General features: G+C 44.3%; 1 protein-coding gene across 1 annotated transcript in view; it reads right to left on the bottom strand.

Annotated features, from left to right (window-relative positions):
• Window positions 1-3,656: 3,656 nt before the first annotated feature.
• LOC104507182 (ATP-binding cassette sub-family A member 1-like) overlaps window positions 3,657-16,018 on the bottom strand; it is a gene marked incomplete at its 5' end in the record, with an annotated part of 16,601 nt that continues 4,239 nt past the window's right edge. Inside the window, 18 exons of the mRNA XM_010148385.1 lie at window positions 3,657-4,217; window positions 4,413-4,656; window positions 4,833-4,925; window positions 5,053-5,156; window positions 5,917-6,051; window positions 7,161-7,302; window positions 7,731-7,837; window positions 8,321-8,383; window positions 8,559-8,679; window positions 8,811-8,940; window positions 9,567-9,690; window positions 10,937-11,081; window positions 11,170-11,285; window positions 11,824-12,001; window positions 12,957-13,126; window positions 13,535-13,609; window positions 14,266-14,371; window positions 14,944-14,976. Of these exons, the coding sequence (XP_010146687.1) occupies window positions 4,077-4,217; window positions 4,413-4,656; window positions 4,833-4,925; window positions 5,053-5,156; window positions 5,917-6,051; window positions 7,161-7,302; window positions 7,731-7,837; window positions 8,321-8,383; window positions 8,559-8,679; window positions 8,811-8,940; window positions 9,567-9,690; window positions 10,937-11,081; window positions 11,170-11,285; window positions 11,824-12,001; window positions 12,957-13,126; window positions 13,535-13,609; window positions 14,266-14,371; window positions 14,944-14,976 (2,227 nt within the window). The remainder of the gene's footprint in view (window positions 4,218-4,412; window positions 4,657-4,832; window positions 4,926-5,052; window positions 5,157-5,916; window positions 6,052-7,160; window positions 7,303-7,730; window positions 7,838-8,320; window positions 8,384-8,558; window positions 8,680-8,810; window positions 8,941-9,566; window positions 9,691-10,936; window positions 11,082-11,169; window positions 11,286-11,823; window positions 12,002-12,956; window positions 13,127-13,534; window positions 13,610-14,265; window positions 14,372-14,943; window positions 14,977-16,018) is intronic.

The raw sequence follows: 16,018 nt of genomic DNA, 5'->3' as shown, positions 1-16,018 counted from the left end.
CTAACCATTCTATGATTCTAAGAAGGACTCTTAAGAACAAAAAACATGGGCTGAAAAACGGGACAGGGAATTATAATAGGACTTTTTTTTTCCCCCCACATGAATGCAGAAATTGTTTACTGGAATTTTCCTTGTCACCAGCATGGAGAATAAAGAATACTCAGGCTGTTAAGAGGTATGCTATATTCCAAAGTTCGTTGTTCTGACAAGTGGTTGATAAATCAAGCACATCACCCAAAGCATCAGCTGGATACTAGGTTAAAACAGAAACCCCACAGAATTTTAATTGGCTTAGTACCTCAGGATGAATTTTCCTGATGAGCCTAACTTCAAGAATTGCTTGGATTCTGGAACTTAATTGGTTGACAGCGGGGCTACAGGCAGCGCAAGACAAAAATTTTAACATCAGTTTGCCTTTGAGCAAGAGCACCACTATTCTGCTTTCATTTGTAAACTGCTGCTCAAAATCAACCCAGTATTAACTTGAGTGATCTTCCTTTAATTTGGTATTAGCTAGGGATTAGCTAAATTCAGGGTATTTCAGTGTCTTTCTACTCAAACATAACAGGGTGTTTTTAGCAAAGAGGAGAAACAATTATGAGTAGCTGCAACTTTCCAAGTCTCCGTAATGGAAATATTCAGAGGCAGGTACCTGACTTGGGATTTAAACATCCAGATAAAGTTTGTTATCCTCTGCAGTTGGATTTGACAGTTAAAGCGATCAATTTTTTCAGGACTTGCTGGAGACCTTTTTATTTACTAACTTTGGAAGCTCGAAGTAGCACTTGCCTTTCAAATCTTGCGCCACCTCACTTACCTGAAAATAGTATGTGCCCCACCCTAGTTTGTAGAGATACTGGAACATGCTTGTACACTATGCATCAAAATTTACAACAAAACAAAACAGGGCAAAACAAAAACTTCTAACAGCACTCCTTAAAAGAACATATGCAAAATGACACTTTGAAGACCACTAGTGCCATAAAAGCTTTATTTTTTACTTAACACAAGGCAATTAGAGTGCCTTTTAATACTTCACATAACAGTTATTAGCAAATACAAATATATATACTTTTTTTTTGTTTTTAATGAAAATGTCCATTTAAGGATTTAACTTAGAAATTTCAGTTGCGAAATCTCTCTAGATTTTTGCAAAGTTAACAGATATTCCAGTGCAAAAATAGATCCCATTACAGATAGCATAAAGTGCTTGGAATGAAGGACCAACTATAATTCAGGAGGGAAGGATAAGCACAAAGTGGTGGTTTAACCATGGGGAAAATACAACTCCTTACTGAAGTACAAATGTACTACAAAGAGGGGTGCAACATGTCAATAGTAGTAACATTTACAGTAAGTTAACGCCTCAGTGCAGTTCCATTGTCAATACAACACTGTATGCGACTCGAGTGATTTTTTTCCCCAACACACACTTAAAAGAGTAAATTAGTAGCTGTCTGAACTTACTCTAAGTCAAATCTTCATGTGAGAGTTGCATTATGCTGTCTGTTCAGCACAAGCAAGACAGATCAGAGCTGTGAAAGAGTTCAGCAGATATCCATGTTTACTGCAACAGGAGCGTGACAGTCACAGGGCAATAGAAATCAAGAATCCTTTTGGTGGGCTAAAGAAAGAGGATTACGATGTAACTGTTGTTTCCTGCTAAATTAATCATTTGCTCTTCTTAACTGGTCATGTAAACCACAGCCCTCTTGGGACCAAATCTGAATCCCCCCAGAACCTGTTCTAGTTCTACCTGCACTGGTTTGGTGCAGTGCAAAACTTAAGCCCTTCACTTTGGTGACTCGATGCTGATTTGTAATAGTGATTTTTAGCAGTGGTAAGCCTTCAGTACATGCTATTTGTTTCAGTAATACTGAAACATACCTGCAGCCTGTTACAGAGAAGTCATGGCTGTAGCTCAGCTATTCAGTAATATTTCTGCACCTGGAAGTCTGGTGTATTGACCACCCTGTAACTCATCCCCGTAGGGTGATGATGCCATAAGGGTAATAACAAAGCATGTTTTAAGTGAGGTATACCAATCCCCATTACACTCCTTTCTCAATCCCCTTAGCAATGTATTAGACAGATTTAAAAAAAAAAAAAAGTATGAAAAGGCACTTCAGCAGAGCAGGTAGTAAGCTCTTACTTTATCCCAAGGCAGGACATGGCAGGGACTGGGAACTTGTGCTAAATATTATTTAAATGTGTATTAAAAATGCTGTCACTTATCAAGTATACCTGGAAATACATAACCAACCTTCTTCAGGCTCATGCCAGCCTCTTCACTGATGGGCTGCTATGGGCACCCACAGAAGAAAATGGTCCGTGATTGATTCATGACAGAGCAGCATCAAGAACTAGTGCAGAACCTGTATGGGTATTTAAGGCGGAGGCATGACATACACGAATATCCCAGGGACTGCATTTGGGTTCAAACCACATTACTGAACCTGTTTCTGAATGTAAGAGCAAGACAGAAGGACCCATTAAGCATATCAATGAAAGCATACCTTCCCATGACTGCTGTACAATGTGAACAAGCACTGGTTGTTCTTACCACATAATATCCCCTCTAGTATTATTCTGGGTCTGTGAAACTTCAAAAATTATTGACTGATGTAACTGTACCACTATTACTTTGAACTATCTTTTTCTTCAAGGGGATTTTTACTGAAGTAGTTTGTCACACGTGTAATAAGGGTGTATTCTTCTCCAGTTAGGGATCACCTAATGACTAAAACTACACTGCACAACAGAAGCAGAAACTTACACATTAATCTAATGTTACAACAGTTTCCAAAGGGGAAAATTTTAGGTGAACAACTTGCAGTAACTGCAGATAGCGGCTGATCGCTAGCATCTGGAACTTGGTCAGATCACGAATGTAGCTATCACTGAGTGGAGAGAATGAGAGCATAGCATTTCAGGCATAATGTAAAGAAATACTGTGGCTACGAAGATCAACTGAAAGCACTTTTAATCCCTAATTATGCTACCTACCTATTTAAAGTCATAAATAATACTGTTAAAAAAAAAAAATCTACATCTCGTTTCTAGTTTTTGTCTGGCAAAGCCAGCAACGGCAACATGCTCGTGCTAAGCAGTAACTTCAGATGATGGGTACCTTTCGGGTGCAAAGCAGGGGTTAAAGAGTAGATATTATGCATCTGAGTGACATCTCATGATTTAGAATTTGGTCTTGGCATTAGCAGCTCATACAACTACTGAGTTTGCTACTGTGGTCCAAATCCTAGGTCGGCTTCTCACCCACTTCCTCCTCCTAGGTGTTTATGCAGCTGCTGCAGTACCTCAAAGGAGCAGGAGGGTACTTAACTACACAAAAACCTAGTTGGAGTATGTTATCAGTTGTGATGCTGGTGGGACAATCCTGTGCATTTGCAAGGTTCGCAGTTCGGCATATCAGCACTTACTGATGGAGATGTATGGATACGATGGCCCATCTCTTGCCATCCCATCTGCACAGTACTGCTTTGTGGCCTCAGATTTGTCACCAACTGACCTACACCAGTCTACGAAAAGCAGCGGGTCAGGGAAGTTTTTCAACCAAAGGCTACAACACTGGTGGTGACCCTTCTTGGCACTGACTATCTTGGTGCATTCATTGCCAGCAATGGATGTAGCACCAGGAAATTCCCACTCCTGACATGAAAGTTTTGAAGACTAAAACATGCATGTCTGAAATACCTATAAATAACGACTGGCCATGATTCCTCAATGAACTATTTCTGCAATCCTAGTGAAAACATACTGTACAGGACAAGACACAGTATGGCTGAAAGCCCACAGCATCTGGTGGGTGCTTTACCACAGCTTCAGAGTTACACTATAATGACCTAAGTTCAAGTCTTTCACTTGAGAACAGTACAAGATGACTCCATGAGGCACTGCCCCTGTAAAGGAATTTTGTTTTCATTGCATTGAATTGCATTGCATTGAATGGTTATCAGTAGAGTGTCCAGTTTCTCTTCCTCTAACAACTTCTTTGGGAGTATCCTATCCCAGGAAAAGGAAGTTTGCATTCTGCTCATAATTTCTTTGCTGAAATTGGCTCACACGCAACTTTCTTTTACCTTCTCATCTTGCAGGAAGGAATTAAGGATTGCAATGTCTACCACAGTCTGGTTTTTGTGCAATGACAGGTCCTTAGTGTGGTCGTCGTCGCTTTGGTCCTTAGCAAAATTTACGAATACCTACAAGAGAAAAAGGCCATGTAACTCATCACCCTGGGTTTTCATTAATTCAAGGCATTTTATACACTGGCCTTCCTGAACAAGTCCTGGGATTCAGTACGCTGCTGAAAAGTCCTTGAAAGGTAGCTCCAGTAAATTGGTGGGTATATCTCTGCAGGAAGAAGCTTTTGGCAGACAGGCTGTTAAAAAACTTACTTGGTCAAGTGTGGTCTGAGAAACGGAGTAGTCTTCTATGTGGAGTCTCTTTTTGTTCTGGGAGAGAATACTGAATATTCTGGCCAAGGAGGATGGTGAAGAGGGAAGCTGGTATTGCAGCATATTGCGATGTTTTTCCTTCAGGACACTTCCAGGGAAGGCATGCCCAAAGAACTCCTCAACAGGCTTCATGTCTGGGTTTGCCCCTGCGATTCTCACAACTATGGTGTAACCATCTCCAAACCTGTAAACAAGAGGGCGAGCACAGGAGTTAACATGCATTTGAAACAAGACATACAGCTTAAAATCCAGCAGCAATTCCCATAGCCAGAAAAGCAATAGGAACTCAGACTGAGGAATTAAGTCTGACTATCTCCCTAAAGATTCAGGCAACTCTGTGGTATAAGTGAAAAGAGCTACCTGTTCTTTAGATGCTGGACGCTGCCCAGACACCTGAATCGCCCATTGACCATTATCGCCATTCGAGTGCACAGGGCTTCACATTCTTCCATGCTGTAGGCAGAAGTAACTTTGTTAGCACTGCAAACATCAGTGAAGGGCAGAGCAGCCAAACAGCATTTGGCATCCAACCCCAGTAGATGCAAAAGCCAGGGTATGATATTACTGGGCTGCTACTTGCCTATGAGATGTCAGCACCACTGATCTCCCCTCTTTGATTACACTCAGAGCACAGTTCCACAGGAAACGACGTGCTTTGGGATCCATCCCCGTTGTTGGCTCATCCTGCAAAACATATACAAAAAATAGGTTATGCTGTTACATTCTGCTGATAATTACCTCATCTCTGAAATGACCTGCCCATTCTGATTATGCATATCGGAAAAGCTGAAAACAAGCAAGTTTGATTCATTTTCTAAAGTGAGAAAATAATTTATGCTCCAAATGTTAAATTAGCAAACATCTTTTTCAGAATTGAGAAGTACTGTTTATTCTGCAGTTATAATGTGTTGAAATATCCAGTTCTAAAACAAGTTAAGTCAATTAGCCTGTTTAAACAGAGCACTAAACTACTTTCTCTTGACTGTGAACTTTAGTAATCCTACCGTTTGTCCTCAATTTTAATCTAAAAAATAATTAGATACTTATTTTGAATTTTCACTGAATTCTTTAGAACACAGGATTAGTTCTCCTGCACAGTAAGATTTGCTTGCATCCAGCCAGGAAGGCTGTTACTTTTTTGTAGGTATAGATATCTTTGTAGCAGTACTAAGGTGGTGAAGATGCTATACAGCTGGCAGTTTGGCATCAAGCTTGAGAACCCCACTTCCCCAATGATTTTTCAGGAATAGAAGCTTAGAGGAACATTATAGCTTGCACCTACATTTAAAGATATGTAATTTTATTTCTGCATGCTCTTTGTTCAAACTTAAGTGACTAATTACGTATTTAAACATTAGTTGGCTGTGAAATATCTACTCTTCATTTGAACCTAATTTTTCTGTTCTCCAAGGAAAACATTAATGAGCTAAGGTTGCAGACTCACCAGGAACACCACAGGTGGCCCTCCAATGAGGGCAATGGCTGTGGAGAGCTTGCGTCTGTTCCCTCCACTGTAATTCCCAGCATATTTTTCTCCGTATTTCACAAGGCCCAGTTTCCGAATTGCCCACTCACCAACCTACAAGAGACAGCACAACACCATCTTGAATCAAGCACGGCAACATCGACACAATGAGATTTTTCCTTATGAGCTTTGGCTTTAAAAACATTTTTGGGAAGGGCGATTCATCTGAGGATCCAATGTGGCATGGATATGGGGTTTGAAACACTCTGTTCACCTCCAGATCAGGATAAAGGCAATCCTGCTCCTGGGAGGCCAGAAAATCAAATGGCTGCAGCTTACCGGCCAGTAAGCCTGAGTTCGACATCAGCTGAGCCACATTAACAACTGGTGTAGTGCTCTTAGCAGTACCAGCTTTAGGTAGCTTTCCAGTCGCTGTGGGCTTGCAGTAGAGACACAGTCACTACTGACATAGAGCAATCCCACTGTTGTGCATCTTAGCCCTTCAGACAGATGGGGAGGACCTGGTTTGTTATTCAGGAGTATTACTGATAGTGTCAACTAGCACTAAAAAAATGTTACGGGGAAGAGACTCAGCTATGACTCTGATCAGCCCTATCCAAAGCACTTAGCTACAGGTGTCATCGTCCTACTGCAGCCATTCCTGTTCTGCAGCACTCAGGACACACAGTGAAAGCTGCTGCTTTAACTGAAGGAAAGAGCACTGAGAAAGGTGCTAGATGGTACTGGCAGCTGTCATTAATGGCCTAAAGACTGTTAACGTGACCCCATGCCCGAATGCTGAAATAGCAGCACTTTAATGATGCAGCACGATCAATTGTAAAGATGTAACAGACAGCGTGAGGCTTCTGTTAGTGCTTGTTCCCTGGGACTTTGAAGAATTAACTCTTGACAGCAGGTGAGGTTCTGCATGACCTGCAGCTCCATAGCCCTTTAACTCTTACAGGAAAGAAGTCATTCAGTGGAGCAGTGCACCCACTATGAAAGTACACGACCCAAAGTATCTGCCCTTCCACTCAGTCCACTTTCTAGGCAGCCCTGAAAAAGCACTGCAGCTTTGGTTTGCCTTGGAAGAAAAGGGGGGCAGATTTCACCATACAGTATCTTTATCAGCTTCACATCATGGCACTGCATGTGTTGCAGGGAGGGTGTGTGCAAGCAGGAACAGTCAGTCACTTGGGAGTGTCCTATGGTGCTTCATTTACCTTGCAGACTTCTTTCTCTGGAACACCTCGCAGGAGCGCGAAGAACTCCAAGTGCTCTCGGCCTGTCAGCAGTTCATTAACAGCATCGAACTGTGGGCAGTAGCCCATGTTCTGATGGACTTCTTGGATGTTGGACAAGATACTGTAAAAGAAAAAACTTTTTTTAGAATTTCACAAGTACATGCTGCTATTTTAGGTGGTAAAAGGAGGAAAGTGAAATAGCGGTTTTGGAATCACTGAACTAACAAAAATACAGGAAGTATCTAGAAGTCCGTTTTGGCCAAATATTTTTTGTTTCCCTCTCCCTATTCCCCCACTTTTTTTAAATAGGACTTTTAAACATGAAAGGGCAGGTGATCAGAAGCAACTACCAGACTAAATAAGTTTTCCTAAGCTGCTGAAGAACTTTACCAGACTCGGCAAGGGCTGAAACAGATGCCAGGAGTTGAAAAAGGGAAAAGTAGAGTAGAGTTTAGATTTGCAGAAGTGGATCTAAGGTTGTGAAAGCTGGAGAATTCAGCAAAGGACCTGCTTTGACACAAAGCAGAGGAAAGATGCGTGGTCTTTCACCTGTTTCCCTTGAGGAAAGCTTCTCCTCCTGTCACATCAGTATCACCAGTTAGCATCTTAAAAGTGGATGACTTGCCAGCACCATTTACTCCCAAGAGTCCAAAGCACTGGGGATACAAAAGAGCAGATGAGCACAGTGTGTTTGAGAACAGGATTCAGCTGCATCATTTTCAGTACAGACAAGATGGGAGGGAGCAAACTTGACTCTCAGGACAGCTGGGTGGAGTTTTCAGTGCATTTTCAGACAAAAAAAGACCCCAAAAAATCTCTGTACTTTCATTTTAAGTATAAGTCTTTAGGCTGGGAACATTAACGAATTGTGGTTTCACATTGGTGCAGCACCACCACAGCGTATCTGTGCCAAACCTTGGAAGGTACCAGAGTTTGGCCTCTGGTCCCAGACACTCAAGAGTTCAGTAGCTTTTTCAAAGGCATAGAAAGAGAGAATCAGAAACAGACTCAAATTCCAGTCAATTTCCTTTAATGTAATTTGAACTTCATCTGTTTCTGATCTTGCCCTACCCTTTGCTATCTACTGCTCTTAAATACTGCAGTAATGGCAAAGCAATGAATTTGACAGATAAGCTTACCTCTCCAGGGGGGATTCCAACACAGATTCTATCTACTGCTGGTTTTCGCTTCATTCTGTAAATCTGAAACCAGAAGAATGAGAAGGACAACGTCAAAGAGGGCTACAATTAGAGCCATACATATTCAACAGTCCAGACATGCTCTGGTTTTGACCCTACTAAATTCCTCTGGATGTCGCTTCTGGTGAACTGCATGGTTTTGTGCCAACAAGTCTTAGGAATGCAAAACTTATGTCACCTTGGTTAGCTCCTTGATTTCCAAGATGTCACTCTGCCCTCCTCCACTAATTATCCTCTGTCTCTCTCTGGTTACATCCTCATCTTCATCATTCACAGAAGGCAGCTTGGCATAGACAGGCCTGTAAAGAGCAACACAGTAAGGCCTTAGCAGAAGGTAACAGCCTCCATAGTTAAAATTCTCCCCACTTCACAGGGGACACCAATGAAAACTTCACCTGCCTGCAGTAGTGAACTGGAGCTGACAACCTACCTGGGTTTGATGAAGAACCTGTACTGGATGAGCACTGTGATGAGAAAGAAGACAACACCCTCTACTGCCATGGCAAAGAGGTTCCTTCCCACGAGGTCCCACGACAGAGGGGACACAAAACGATTTTCTCCTGCAAGAACAAGATGAAAACCACAGTCACCTTTCCAGTGCAATGGGAGCAGGCTAGCATTCCTTCCTCCAGAGCTCACCAACCTGGATATCGGGGCAACTGGGGAGCAGCCAGTGGGTGGAGGGAAGGGACTGACCACACAAGGGGCCAGTTGTAGCTGCAATCACATTTGTTTCTGTAGAAAAGTTGGGACTCGGGCCCAGAGGATTCAGTCTGCCAAACAAGAGCTGGCCCACCTTCCCAAAAGGTTAGTGAAACACAGAAAGTCTGTGACTCAGTCCTGGCATCTGCATCCCAAAAAAACCAATATCCAGCTTTCCAGAATCTCAGCCACTCCTCACACTTGGCCTCATGGTCTTCTCCATACAGTTGGCTTTATGCACTTCTATTTAATGCCTCTAATAACCAAAACTCTGGGGATCTATATGGCAGACACACTTCAGTCCTTGTAACAACCGAAAGAGGACAGCTGTGGAGACCTGCCAGCTTTGATCAGATCTGTGTTACAGACTGTCCACTTTCAGTTCCTGAAAAGTCAAAGAAGCAAAGGGTGCTCACGTGGAGCAGGCTCGAGCTTTCTCTGTTCAGTTCAGGACTCTGTCCCTGTGATACACGATTTCATTTACCAAACCTCTCCAGAGCATCAGCCATGGCCTGGTTTTTCACCATATCAATGAGTCCCCGCCCCAGGCAGAAGTGGGGAAAGATGAGGAAGACAGACTTCAGGATGTCATTGATGTTGTTCAGCTTCTGTTAAGACAAAAATCAAGGGCCAGTGAGCCACCTGAGCAGCAAGCAGCCAACACCTGCCAACTGTGACCCATGCAGTGATTGACCTTGCTTTCTCCTAACACTGCAACCCCACAAAAATTCAAGGACTATAAATACTCTCCCAAGGGCCAGCTCCATGGCTCCTCTGGACAATCAGGGTTGTTGCATTGTTCAAGATGCTATTAATATAAGCAAACTGCACCGAAGCAGGGATTCCTCCAAAAGTTCACAGTCTAAAAGGCAGTGTCTGCAAACAATAACATGCAGAAAGGCTACAGGTTGAGGAAACAGGAAAGTTGTGCTTGCAAAAACTGGCTATCTCAGTGGTTATGGGTAGCCCCTCCCTATCCCATACTGAAGGCTCTAATCCTTTCCCTTTGTTGTCTTTCAGCTGTCTTAGCACACAGGTTAGATTTACTGCAGCCTGAAGAGAAGCTCCTGTTCTGCCAGGCACTTACCTTCAAGCACGTGCATGTTTTTACTGAGCTAAAACAGGCCTTCTAACAAAAGGGACCATCATCAAGGACTGCCTCATTATGCCCACAAGCAGCGGTACAATCAGTAACTCCCAAAGGGTCTCCTCAACCTTCTTCCACAAGAAATACTTCCCCACCAGTATTTTTCAAACGGGGCCTGTTAAGATGTCTTGTGTTGCATACAGGCATGAGAGGAACCTGCACCTTCCCCAGTACGCATGTGGCTTTGGAAGAACTGAAGTGAGGTGCAGAGTTCCTAATACAGTTAGAGAGGTACCACAGGAGTCAAAAATAAGGGCAACTAAATTCCTGAGTGCCTGAAATGGCCTACAGTAGACAGAAACTGTCCCTTATGAAGAACATACAGGAAATTCCATTTCATCTTAAGAAAATAATTTTTTTTACCCTAGGTGTGATTAAGAAATGGAAGATGTTACCCAGAGAGACTGTGGAGTCTCCATCCCTGGAAATGTTCAAAGCCTGATGGCTCTGAGCAACTTGCTCTAGCCGACCCTACCCAGAGGTTAGGCTAGGCAATCTCACAAAGTCCCTTCCCACCTTTTCTGTGAATATTGCCGAAGTGGGCTTGAACTCATTTTCATCAGAATCTGTGTTTAAACTTCTGCAGTAGCTAATGGGTACAGGACAGGACCTAGCCCTTCTGGAAAACTGGCTGCTGAAGGAAACATGACACCAACATGGAACTAGATCATAACAGCACAAGGTAGTGAAGCTTCTGGGAAACGTACATTGTTGGTGAAGAGCTCCAGGACAAAGGTGGCCACGCTACCATTGATGCCAATAAAGAGGTTCACACTGGTCAGCACAACGTACGCTGTGCTGGGGATTTTGAACATGAAGGAGGCTGGATACATGAGAGGGGTGATGGACCACCTGGCAAGAGGAAAGGCAGCAACATCAGGCAAGCACCTTCCAAGTCTAAGAACCTTCCCAATCATCCTTCTAATAAGAAATTCCTTACCCATAGAGAAACAGAAGGAGAGCCAGCACAGGCAAGTTGGAAGAGGATACATATGACTTCTGCTGGAAGCAGATGAAGATGATGATAACAAGTGTGGCTGGAACAATGTAGTTGCACTGAAAGGTGAAAAATACAACTTTAGATTTGTTTCCAGATGACAAAAAAATGCAAGTTGTCTTTCTGCTCTGAACCAATGGTTTTCAACATTCTTCTGTGTTCCCAAAGCTGTTTCCAACAGGAGACTCTATGGAGTGTCATATGTGAACTATAATGTAGTACACATGAATTTACATTTCCTGGTTCCTCTAGAAGTAGTCATAAGTTCTGGACACCACAGGTTGAGAAAACATGTTTTGAACAGAACAGAACAGGGGTCTACACAAGCAGATATTTTGGGACAGGTATTTTAAAGTTAAATAATCAATGATGATGACTGAGCTTATGTTCAGCTCAGTCCTCTGTTCAGTATTCCCTGTCCCACTGAAGTGAACCACTGCCCTGACAGAGTAAACACAGAAGTCACAGGCAGAGGTGTTACTCACCGAATTAATGTGGTGCCCACTGGCCCCCAGCTGCACTTCGCACTGTAGTGCAACTGACAAACCTACCAACACAGACTGGCAGACAGTTTAGCAGAGTTACAAAAGCCCGTACCATATCCCAGACGAAGTTGGCCAGCCAGTAGATCACAGGCTTCACACCACTGATGAACTGCAAATGTTTAGCCTTGCTGACACGTTCCTGGATAAGGAAGACCACAAAGCTGGCAGGAACAAAGGACATGGCAAAGATCACACAGATGGAGACTAAGACATCCACGGAGGTAGTCATCCTGGACAAAGAAAAAAAGAAAAAAAAAAAAAAAAGGCAAGCCAAGTGTTTGTATGCTGGTGTGGGCTCTGCTGAGATGAAATGAAGCAGCTCACGTAGGGCAGTGTAAAAACCATTTCTCCATTTCTCCTTCTGCTGTCCTTGTTTTGCAGGGTAAAGAACAACCACATCAGGCTGTCTTAACTGCACAGTTTTTCTCCAGCCATATAACAAAGGGAGCATACATAGCCTGTTGGCATCTCAAGGACAGCACATCAACATGGAGACTGGTTAGTAACTTCAGCATTACAGACTACTTTCTGCCTTCCTTAACACCACTACTTTGTTTCCCACTTAATGCATTTCCTGTGGTTGTTGTAGGTTTGTATTTTGTTTGGTGTTGTTTTAAAGTTTAGCGGTATCTGACTTTCATCTGCCACTGCTCTAAGATTTGAAGGATGTATCTGCAGAAAACTTACGTGTCCTGAGGACACTAGCTGTGGTAGCAGTGAACTAGTCAATGCCTTACTAGTGGAGTAAGCCCTGTGCATGCCCCTAGGTTGAGACAGTAGGCAAAACTGAACCGCATCTATTAATGGTAAAATGGTGGCACCTTGGGATAGAAGAATGACCATATTCATAGTGAGCTCTCTTTCTGGATATGGCTGAGAGGATTTCCCCAAGCCGCAGCAGATCTGAAGATTACACTGATTCTTAGAAACTGCAGCTTCCAGGGATTCAAAGACACAGCAAGCTTGCACAGCAGTGCTGTTCAACAGTAACTGCTCAAAACCACATGCTGCCACCTGCCCAGACCACAGAAAGTAAGGCCAGCACATTAGAGCGTAAATGCCACAGGCCACTGAGTGTCCACCAGTGAAGTTAACACCTCCCATGCTGCCTGTTTCCAGTAATCAGCAGCTGATTTTGAACACAAAGGATAGCCCAAACCTATCCACATTCACATCAGGACTTACAGGGCCACTTCAGAGAGCTGTTGCTTGGTAAGGTTGAGCGGGTGATTGAAGGCAGTTATTCCATAAGTACTAGGGTTTTTGCCCTGTTGCAGGTTGGCCCGAAGTATAGCATTATTGATGACGTTCAGGAAGGAGGCGATGGCATGCCAGCCCTTGTTGTTAAACCACACCTGCAGGAGACCACACCAGCATCAGAAAGGCACCAGGTACTTCAGCTACCCAACAGGCTCCTGAGCCCTGCAGAACAGCTCTTCCTCTGTTGAGGGCATGTAATTTCTTTCCACATCCTTCCAGCTAGGTTGCCCAAAGACAAAACACACAGTTTGACCAATACCCAAAAAAGGCTGCTGGAAGCTAGGGATCCAGCACTGAACTCCTTCTGGGCCTTATGCCTAGACTCCAAGGGAGAAACAGATTTTGGGGAAACCAACACAATCTGCATTTTCTCCACTAGCACCTACAGAGAGATCTGGTCTGCACTGCTGTCCAAGGCAAACTCCTGGGCCTTTGCTAATTAAATAACTACAGGCTACCAGAGCTTCAAACAGCATGCAGGCAGTGAAAACTGGCTAATTTACCTTGACATTGTTCTTTGTATCCAGGCCTTTCATGAAACTTGACAAGCTATTAAGAAACCGATCTCCAGAACTCCCCTGCAAACAGCAAAGAGACAGTTATTTCCCCTCAGAGAGTACCTTACTCCTGTCCTGGAGTTTTAGCAGGGGTCACACTATGTTTCCCACAGCTTGCTCAGTTTTCTTTCCAATCTGCAGCCTGTATCTGCCAAGCTGGAGGTGATAAGACCACTAAGAAACTACAGCTTTCCTCCCCTCTTCCCTTTCTGCAGTCCCACTAGTAAAAGAAGTCAGCCTTAGGCCTGCTTTTTTCCCAGCAGTATTAACAAGGGTTGCAGGCAACCTTCAGATACCCTGTAGCTCACAGGCAGCCTCAGAAGGAAGTAGTGGCCCAAATTATCTTCTGAGCCAAAGCAGACCCAGCACAGGAGGGCTCAACTGAAGTTCTGAAGATGGCAACCACTTATTAAGTCATTCAGACAGCCCAATACTGCAACCAGTATTGGGCAGAACCCACATCAGCAATGCAGGCTGCGTAAGCCTCAGCTGAGTGTGTGTGTCCCCAAGCCCTCTGCTGCTTCCAGACACCAGCCCGGGAGATCCCAGCTCAGAGGCAATGGAGAGAAGTCACTGGACACAGCTAACATAAATGCTCCTCATTTTATGGCTTCCAAGTCATCTCTCAAGTAACAGGATATTAGTGCATCCTGGGTTTATGGGGGACAGTTGCTCACCTGTGCTAGCTCCAAGATTTTCTTCACCTGTTTAATGGCATCAGTGACTTCATGGCTTGGGGGAAGCATGAGGGAGCTGCTGGCTCCCAAGGACAAGCCGCCATACCTGAAAGTTCAGATAGAAAGTGATGCTGAGTCGCGACTACTCACTGACTTCCAGAAAATGCCACTCCTCCCTCCACAGATGTCTTGTCTTCCTGCACTATATCCAAGGCAAGTGTCTCCACTCTTACATGAAGGGATGACTTTAATCTTCATACACTGAAGTTTAGCCATGGTGTCTTCTACTCCTTATTTCTGGGGTTAAATACCCAAATCATGACTGCTCAGTATGGTGTTCTATTGAATGAATGCAACCACCCTCTGCTGCCAGTGCAGGCAAAGCAGAGCATCTCCCTGCTTCCCCTGCCTGAAAGAATAGCACCTCCTAAGATGGAGCACCAGTAAGCTAGTCCTGCAAACCTTTTCAAGCCAGTACTGCTCTCCACATAAGGTAAGCATGGTTTCCAGTAATGTGCCATGACCTTGCCCAGTTTATCCTTTAACACGCTGCCTCAACCCTTGGCATTTAAGAGTCATATAAAACACACTGCAAAGCGGGGTGGGTCTGTCCTACTTAATACAGTGCTCAAGGGTTAGCAGACACATACCAACTAGAGAAAAAGCAGCAAAACTCACCTGAACTCATTCACCCAGATCTTATTCTTTAAGCTGTAAAGACAGAAAGGAAAGCCGATGTGTAATATGTGGAACAAGAGGAGTGACAGACCGACCAGTGCTGCAGGCACACAGCCAGGGAAAAGAGTGCAATAGCCTCTCACATCTGGCATATGTCCCACCAGTCCTCTTTGGTGTAACTTGTATGGTTGGTGCACAGACTTACTCCATGCCCTGCCTACAAGGCTCAGGACACCTCCCTCAGAGCTGCCACAGCATCACTAATAAAGCAGAAGCACCACTTGCACTGTGGATCAGGACAGTCTGAGGAGCTGAGTGGGTCTGGCCCACTGCTGTGGAGTTTGGGTTGCCCAGGACTATTTGACCAATCTGTGCAACATCCTACACACAGCAGGCAGCCTTTGGTGGGGAGGGAAGGGAGAGGGAGTGTTCAACAACTACCTAGAATCATAGAATGGTTTGGGTTGGAAGGGACCTTAAAGGTCATCTAGTTCCAATCCCCCTGACATGGGCAGGGACACCCTCCACTAGACTAGGTTGCTCAAAGCCTCATCCAGCCTGGCCTTGAACAATTCCAGGGATGGGGCATCCACAACTTCTATGGGCAACCTGCTCTAGTGCTCCACCACCCTCTCCCTGAAGAACATCTTCCTGATATCTAATCTGAATCTCCCCACTTTCAATTTAAACCCATTACCCCTTGTCCGGTCACTACAGGCTCTTGTACAAAGGTCCCACTCAGCTTCCTTGTAGGCACCCTTCAGGTACTGGAAGGTGTTATAAGGTCTCCCTGGAGCCTTCTCTTCTCCAGGCTGAACAAGCCCAATTTTCGCAGCCTTTCATCATAGCAGAGGTGCTTCAGCCCTCTGATCATCTTCGTGGCCTCCTCTGGACTTGCTCCAACCAGTCTATATCCGTCTTGTGTTGAGGGCCCCGGAGCTGGACGCAGTACTCCAGGTGCAGTCTCACAACAGCAGAGTAGCGGGGCAGAATCACCTCCCTCGACCTGCTGGCCACGCTTCTCTGGATACAGCCCAGGATACGGTTGGCTTTCTGGGCTGGCAACCCACACCGC

This window comes from Eurypyga helias, unplaced genomic scaffold (assembly GCF_000690775.1).
Source record: "Eurypyga helias isolate BGI_N326 unplaced genomic scaffold, ASM69077v1 scaffold51053, whole genome shotgun sequence".
NCBI lineage: Eukaryota > Metazoa > Chordata > Aves > Eurypygiformes > Eurypygidae > Eurypyga > Eurypyga helias.
This window is presented reverse-complemented; position numbering and strand designations above follow the sequence as displayed.